This window comes from Octopus bimaculoides, chromosome 10 (genome assembly GCF_046866305.1).
Source record: "Octopus bimaculoides isolate indiv1 chromosome 10, ASM4686630v1, whole genome shotgun sequence".
In the NCBI taxonomy this organism is placed as follows: domain Eukaryota; kingdom Metazoa; phylum Mollusca; class Cephalopoda; order Octopoda; family Octopodidae; genus Octopus; species Octopus bimaculoides.
In genome coordinates this window covers 83,212,048-83,220,475 of record NC_142937.1, presented here as the reverse complement: position 1 = coordinate 83,220,475, position 8,428 = coordinate 83,212,048, and the positions used below count along the sequence as shown (strand labels likewise).

The following is an 8,428-nucleotide window of genomic DNA, read 5'->3' as shown; positions in this document are numbered from 1 at the left end:
CATCATTATCCTCACCATCAGCGTCATCATCATCATCATCATCATCATCATCATCATCATCATGATCAATTATTGTATTTATAAAGGCAATAAAATGTCACTCATTCACTAATTACAAGTGCTGGACTCATCCTCAATCTGATAAGCTACTGGAATTTGAAAAAAGAAAAATTAAATAAAATAAAAAATAAACAAAAATAAAAAAAAACAATAGAAAAAATAAAAAAAAAACGATAAAATGGGAGTGGGGTGGGGGAGAAAAATCTGAGGTATGAACAGCAGAATAAAAGAATCCAAAATCCAGACATGAACTTCTACATAACCAGCAATGAGATTAGCTTACATACAAAAATAAATTGCTTCCTACGTTTTCACTACTAATTGGAGAGCTAGATATAATATTATACACAGTTACAACGTACACATTATATTACAACCATGATGGGCACCGCCATAGCATCCCCGGTTTCCAGGCAAGTTGCCCCATGAAAATATGGTCTCCATTTTATTTGTCCATTCAAATCTGAAACTATTGGGAGGAGAAAAATCATCAGAGCCTCTTATTTTTTAAAATTTTTTCTATTAGTTTTTTTTTATTATTTTTTTTTTTTACAATTATATCTTATATTGGTTGTTAATCAGTTGGAATAGGTCTCTGACAGTCTGATAGTTCTTTCTTAACCATATTGTATTTTTTCTTTTTTAATAAAGCAATAAAAATTAAAAATTTGTAAAAAATAAATGAAATAGAAACTATTTTTTTTTCCTCTTTTATTCTTCTTCCTCCTCCTTCTCTTCTTCATAAAATAAGTAAACTAATAAAAATAAAATAGAAAATTAAATGAAAAAATAACCAAGGTGAACTGGCAAGGAATAATAATAATAATAATAATAAGTTGTTATTCCTTTGTTGTTTTGATGATAATTAAAAAAAAAAAAAATCTTAAATGTAATAATGCTTCTTGGCTGGATGAAATTCTGTTCTTTTATATTTTTTCAATGTTGCCCTTTGTGGACTGGAAGCAAACATAATGGAACGGAAAAATGAGAATAATGATAAAGGAAAAAAAGTTTAACGGAAAAAAAATGAAAGAAAAAACAACGTCGGATCTTTAAATTGATATAAAGCTGTTTGGTAGGCTTCCGTTTTTTTTTTTAAAAAAGCAGTTAATGGAATAATTTTTTCCTTCTTATGTAACTTGGACATAATATTCAAGTAGAACCAGCATGTCCCTCTGCTTTCTGTTCTGAATGCATTAACAATATCATTCCATGTGGTGCCTTCTCAGAAAGCATATGTATGCCCAGCTACTAATATACAGAGGGCTGCATAGATAGGAAAAGGCAATCGCTGCTTCAGTTTGCATAGTGATCGAAAGAGCCAAGGTACTCCAGCGCTGCACGATAACAGAATTGATATTGGTCCTGCAGAAAAAAAGAAAAAATATTAAAAACAGAAAATGACTTATTTTTTTTCCTAAATTCAATTCTTTTAGAGCAAATGTTTTGTAATTCTTGTTATGATCCCACATTTAAAGTTTAGGTTTTTTTTTTGTGTTTCTTTTTCGTGAGTGCATTTGTGAAAAGTATAAGACCATACACAACCAACTTCAAAAGCAGAAAGGACACAAAAGATAATACAATCCCAGATATATAAAAGGACAGCTTGACCAAGGCTGGAATTTCTTTCACCATAGGTTTCAACTAGAGCTTATTTGGGATTTAACAGACATGAAAATTCAATTTAATATCATCATGATCATTTTAATGTTCACTTTTTCATACTCGCGTGACTCAAATGAAACTCATTGAGACAGATTTTCTATGGTTGGGTACTCTTAATAATAGCATGGTAATAATTATGCTATTAAAAACTGTTATATCACTGAAAACTGGGTCATTGAATTTGCTTCTACATAAATCCATAAATATATATATAAAACATATCAATTTAATTTTATAATTATACAGGGTGTCCACAAAGTCTGGGTACACGGAGTAAATAAAATCATAACATAAACAATTATATATAAGAAATAATAATTTCTTAAAGCATGTGTTAATCCCCATGTGGGTACATGGAGTAAATAAAATCAACATAAACAATTAAATATAAGAAATAATAATTTCTTAAAGTATGTGTTAATCCCCATGTACCCAGACTTTGTGGACACCCTGTATAATGTAAAACATTCTCATCATAAGGTCACTAAGTTTTGTTTCATATAAATGAAGACTGAATTCACTTTTGCTCACATTTCAGGTGAGTAAATCATGCAAATGCCACTCTGGATCTTCTCTAATTGATATTGAAATTTGTTCAGAAAACAGCAGTTTTTCTCTCTCCCAGAAGATGAAGACATTGCAGGTGAGAGATTTCGTTTGTTTTACCCAATTACAGAAAAAAGATAAAAATGATTCTAGTAAAATAAAAATTATTGATTCACCACATGTCGTTGGGTGGGAATGATGAACCAAATGCTAAAATACTATACATTCTTATTTTATAGGAAACCCAGGCAGAGATGTATGGGAAGTGGAGTCTAGCAGGATTTAACTTCAGGCAAATAGTAAAGCAAAAGGTCTTTCAATACTGAACCAGTTGCACTTTAGTGTGTGGCTAAACAAACTAATGAAGGAATCTTGTGAAGTCAATAAAAGAAACTGCTAAAAGAATTTATAGCAAACCCTTTACTAAGGATTTCAAGGAAATCATCAGATACTTTGCTATATTTTGAAAGAGTCAAATACACACTAGTAGTTGTTCATTCTTTTGTTTTTAGATATATTTTCCAAAAAATTTTCATCATCTTTTTCCTGTAATACTATTCTCAATGGGTTTAGATTTACCAATAAGCATGACAGCTCACACACCAGCTAGAGATGAAACTTCACAGCATAACACAAAAGAAAAATCAATCATTTGAAAATCTAAAGCCATCAAGGTCACTAGAAAACTGAAAGGAAAATTTTGGGGAAATATAACAAAAAGCTAGAAGTAAATACAGCAATAGTGCATTTATAGGCTTTTAATATAACAATATATAACACTTTACAAATCACATTTACTGAAGCAAAACACAAAGCTACAGTCTGTAAAGAGATATAGCTCTTTTATAGTCTTTCTTACAAGTCAAGAGAGAAGTGGCAGTGTCTATCACTTTTTACAAGCCTAACCACAGCATTTGTAGGAGCTGGGAATCTGGTTCAAAAAAGGAACCTACAAACTAGGTTAATGTTAGTGTTAAACTAGATGATGTGGATAAATCTTTCAGTTAGAGAATATGAATACAGAACAAGAGCACCAAACAACAAAAAACCCTACACGGAGAAAGAAATTACAAAATCAGTTACTGTACCTCTGTTTGTACCATGGCTGGCCTTTGTGTCCGGAGCATCTTCACCGTTTGGAACATGTCCACCACACCTTCATACCTCATTCTTTCGAGCACAATGCTTAATGTAATAAAACCACCAGTCCTTCCAACTCCCGCACTACAGAGAGAAACAGAGATCAGAAAATGACTCAGTCTTCAAATATAAAGAGAAATGAAATATAAGGAGAGAGAAAGAAAAAATGTAGCTTGATCAAATAAAGTTGAATGACAAAGAGAGAGAGAGAGGGAGAGACAGAGAAAGAGAAAGACATACCTGCAGTGTACAGTGATTGGGCCATCTTGACCGAACTGTTCTTTGGTTTTGTGAACTTGCCCAATAAAATCAATGAATCCTTCACCAGACTTAGGCACTCCTTGCTCAGGCCAGTCAGTGAACTGGAATTGTCTTACAGTTCGCGATTGTCCATCCTAGAACAAATTCATATATATTAGATGTATATGTGTGCAAGTGCACACACACACACACACATATATATATATATATAATGTGTGTGTGCATATATATATATATGTGTATATATATAAAATGTGTGTGTGTGTGTATATATATATATATATATATATATATATATATATATATATATATATATATATATATGTGCACATTGGAATATGTGAGGGCCCTATATGCAAAATAAGTTATGAGAATAATTTCTACCATAGGTACGAATGCAATATATCATCATCACTTTAACATCTAATTTTCCCTACTGGTATGGGTTAGATGAAAGTATGTTGGGGTTGTTTTCTTCAACCAGATGTCCTTCCTGTGCCAATAACTACATGGTTCCAAGTGAGGTAATAAACCTGTCTATTAAGACACATTGGAAATGAAATCTTTGATATACAAAAAAGATGGCAGGGTCAAGAATGGGATGTCATCAAATACATGTGTGCTCAAACAAGGCTCACCTGGAGTGAAACAACAACAACAACAACAACTATAAAAGAGGGTAGGCAATGAAGAATTAAACACCCAAAACTGGGTGGTACTGAACAATTCCCTATGCCAATCCTAACCCTATCACCAACCTTTACAACAACAACTAAAACAACTATTATTATTATAATTATTATTATTAATATTATGAAGGTAGCAAGCTGGCACAATCGTTAGCGAAGCATTTCATCCAACTTTACATTCTGAGTTCAAATTCCACCAAGGTTGATTTTTTGCCTGTCATCCTTTTGGGGTCAATAAAATAAGTACTAGTTGGTCCCTGGAGTCTACGTCCTTGACTTATCCCTTTTCACAGAATTTCAGACCTTGTGCCTATAGTAGAAAATATTATTATTATCATTATTATTTGATGAAAACTCACAGCTTATTTTGCTGGGTATGATGGAAAGTGTCAGCTGCCACAGCCAGCAGACTAAGATGACAACTGTTTACTGGTCATGCTTCAAGAACCCTGCAAAGAACTCTTGCAGTTCCAAGCAATCATGATTTTTGTAGGTGTTCTACCTTTACATTTGCACCGATCTTTTTGAGCCATGTTGGTAGTTGAGTGCTGATACTTCCAAATGCACCAATTACATACTACTGGTATCATGTCTACTATCTTTGTTGACCACAACCTTCGCATTTCCCACTTCAAATCGTTGTAGTTGTTCAGCCTTTCTTCCTCTTTCTCTTTGATCCTGTTGTCACTGGGTCATGCTATGTCAGTTATCAAGCATGCTCTTTCTTCACCACAACAATGTCTGGTCAGGTGATCACACTGAATCATTGCATCTCACAAGATTTTTACTATCATCAGCATCATCATTATTATTATTATTATTATTATTATTATTATTATTCTGACAGCAAATAAGAGGGCAAAAAGTTGTCATCCCCCACATGCATCACATGCAATACCAATGCAGTCTGGCACACTACATCAGATTCCTCTTACACCAGTTTGTTTTGTTAGTTCATTCCTATGCCATTCATGCACACAAATATTCATACATCCAGCAGAACAGGTTCACCTCATTTCTTTCCAAGTCTTCCCCTATTTTCTACATCCAAGGCCTACATCTCACTGCCACCTAGCAGCACACTTCACACGCAAGCATCATAGAATCCATGCTTGACTTTTAATATTGATATCCTTTTTAAAAAAAAGTCAAAGTCAACCACTGATATACCATGGCTGTACTCCAGCATGGTTAATAGCCTGATGGATGAAATGAATAAAAAAGAAAAAATTAACAAAATATGAACACACACTATTGATCACATATACACTCAAACACAAGCTGACAAAGTTAGAATACAATTAACTAATTTATTAGTGATTAAAGATAATCAAAATAGACTTGCAATTAAACCTAATTAATTAATTAGCATATATCAATTAAAACTGCAAAAGGAATATTATTCAACAATTATATTATTCAGGGTTCTTACAATAGATTTTAGTAACGAGGCTAAGAGTTTATGGAATATGTAGTTAGTTAAATTACATAAAGTAAGCTAATTAGTAGGAAAATGTAGGGTTACACTTTGAACCTCTCTCATATGCACATACATACATAGACAATTCATTAATAATGACTGAAATTATATTCAACTCAGATAGTGGCTATACACCCTTATTGACACATATACAAACATACACTCACAGTAAAGAGCAATGAATAAAAAATAAATACCCTAGCATCAGTAACTTTGAATTCTCGAAGGATATACTGAGGCATGTTGTATTCTGCCATTGGATCTACAACAAAATATTGGTAACGAGCAGATCTCTCACTAGGCCAGTACTGATGACATTTCTCCTGTTGAGAAAAGAAAGAAAAAAAAAATTTATGAGACAAACAAACAAGCATCAATGAAACATTAACTTATAAATACTGAAAATGTATATTTTTGTTCATCTATTTTACATGTTTTTCCATGCTAGCATAGTTAGACAAGGCATTGTTTTTACAGCTGGATGCCCATCTTATCACTCACTCTTCATCATCATCATCATCGGCGTTTAACGTCCGCTTTCCATGCTAGCATGGGTTGGACGATTTGACTGAGGACTGGTGAAACCACATGGCTACACCAGGCTCCAATCTGATTTGGCAGAGTTTCTACAGCTTGATGCCCTTCCTAACGCTAACCACTCAGAGAGTGTAGTTGGTGCTTTTACGTGCCACCTGCACGAAGGCCAGTCAGGCGGTACTGGCAACGGCCACGCTCAAAATGGTGTATTTTATGTGCCACCCGCACAAGAGCCAGTCCAGGGGCACTGGCAACAATCTCACTCGAAAGTCCTTACATATGCTGCGGGCACAAGTGCCAGAAAGGCGACGCTGGGCACAGGTGCCATCACGATTTCACTTTCGCTTGCCCCAATAAGTCTTCGCAAGCTTATATGTTTATTAAGCAAAGGAGATTTTATTCCACACATTTTTAAAAGCACAGAGCTACTGGATGACTTGTTGACAGACAAATATCAGCCTACATGACTAATCAGAGCTTTCTCATGTAAAGTGCAGATTGTAAGCATTCACACAGACACACAACACATGACAGGCTGTGTACAGTTTCTGAAGGAATTTGTCTGCATCATGCAGTGCAACTGAACCCAAAGTATGTGGTTGTCAAGCAAACTTTTTTTTTAACTATACAGCCATACTTCGACATGTGTGTGTGAAAATTGTTTCGTGTTAATTTAGTGAAAAGGAAAAGAACAGTGTCCTTGACCTCTGGAGGCAGACTCAAAACTGAAAATAAAATGCATCAACTAAAAAAAATCTTCACATACATACCCTTCCCATCTCTCTCAATTTTGTAAGCATCACTATAATAGTAGAATTGTGCTCCCACAGCATACGCCAGAAATCTTCTGTAGTTTCTACGAGAGGACCTTGTGTGGCTATATAGGCCTTCTTGTAGCGGTAACCCTGTTGGAAATCAAAACGACATGTAGATATTAATACACAGCAGTTGTGTTGTCTTTTTAATAAGCTGTGCGAGCAAGTTAAATGGAAAAATTGTTATCGCATATTTAAATAAAAAACAGAGAATATTGAACATCCTTACATCAATGAAGCTGGCATTGATATAGTCAGAGCCATCTACTCCTCGGATAGGCTGCAAGCACACTCTTGTTGATTCATCTGTTACAAAAAATAACGGTGAAGAATTAAAGGTTAACTGGGGTACAGGAGAGGCAAGTGCTGACAATTACATTAAATTGATATCTTCACTAGTATGTTGTTGTTGGCACTCCGTCACTTACGACGTTGAGGGTTCCAGTTGATCCGATCAAGGGAACAGCCTGCTCGTGAAATTAACGTGCAAGTGGCTGAGCACTCCACAGACACATGTACCCTTAACTTAGTTCTCAGGGATATTCAGCGTGACAAGGCTGACCCTTTGAATTACAGGCACAACAGAAACAGGAAGTAAGAGTGAGAGAAAGTTGTGGTGAAAGAGTACAGCATGGTTCGCCACCATCCCCTGCCGGAGCCACGTGATGCTTTTAGGTGTTTTCGCTCAATAAACACTCACAACGCCCAGTCTGAGAATTAAACCGCGATCCTATGACCGCGAGTCCACTGCCCTAACCACTGGGCCATTGCGCCTCCGCACTTCACTAGTATACATCATTTCTAATTTAGCAATAAGTTGAGAAGTCACGAGTATTTTAGAACATTCAAATAGCAACATAATTACACATCATAAATGAGAAAACCTTTATGAAGAAGGCTCAAATGCTAAAAATAGCAACCAAATCTACTGTGAATTACACCCTAACAATATATAAAAGAATACTTTTGACAATATTGTCCAAAGTAGAGTAATTCAGACAGTGGTGCGACCACAGTAGGAATGACTTCTGATCAATGAAAAGTTCAAAGGGATGTCTGCTATATTAGGGCTGATCTCGAGCAAACACTAGCATTTTATCAATGAACACACTGAATAATGTTGTTCAAGGTATACTGCCACAGAAGGTAATACAGGTATAACCAAATGAGATTTGATTAGTCGTAGGTCTCTCTTTCTATGTTATATATATCTTTCAATCAAGATGAGGCAGGAT

At 34.8% G+C, this 8,428-nt stretch overlaps 1 protein-coding gene across 42 annotated transcripts in view; it reads right to left on the bottom strand.

Moving 5' to 3' along the window:
- Nucleotides 1–573: 573 nt before the first annotated feature.
- The window catches only part of LOC106871599 (tyrosine-protein phosphatase Lar), a 591,306-nt gene continuing 583,451 nt past the window's right edge, over nucleotides 574–8,428 (bottom strand). For all 42 annotated transcript variants that reach the window (XM_089358891.1, XM_089358886.1, XM_089358869.1 and 39 more), the window contains 6 exons: nucleotides 7,423–7,499; nucleotides 7,149–7,283; nucleotides 6,039–6,164; nucleotides 3,652–3,806; nucleotides 3,360–3,495; nucleotides 574–1,425 (listed from right to left, as the gene is read on the bottom strand). In XM_089358891.1, coding sequence (XP_089215017.1) covers nucleotides 1,357–1,425; nucleotides 3,360–3,495; nucleotides 3,652–3,806; nucleotides 6,039–6,164; nucleotides 7,149–7,283; nucleotides 7,423–7,499 — 698 coding nt within the window. In that variant the 3' untranslated portion in view covers nucleotides 574–1,356. The remainder of the gene's footprint in view (nucleotides 1,426–3,359; nucleotides 3,496–3,651; nucleotides 3,807–6,038; nucleotides 6,165–7,148; nucleotides 7,284–7,422; nucleotides 7,500–8,428) is intronic.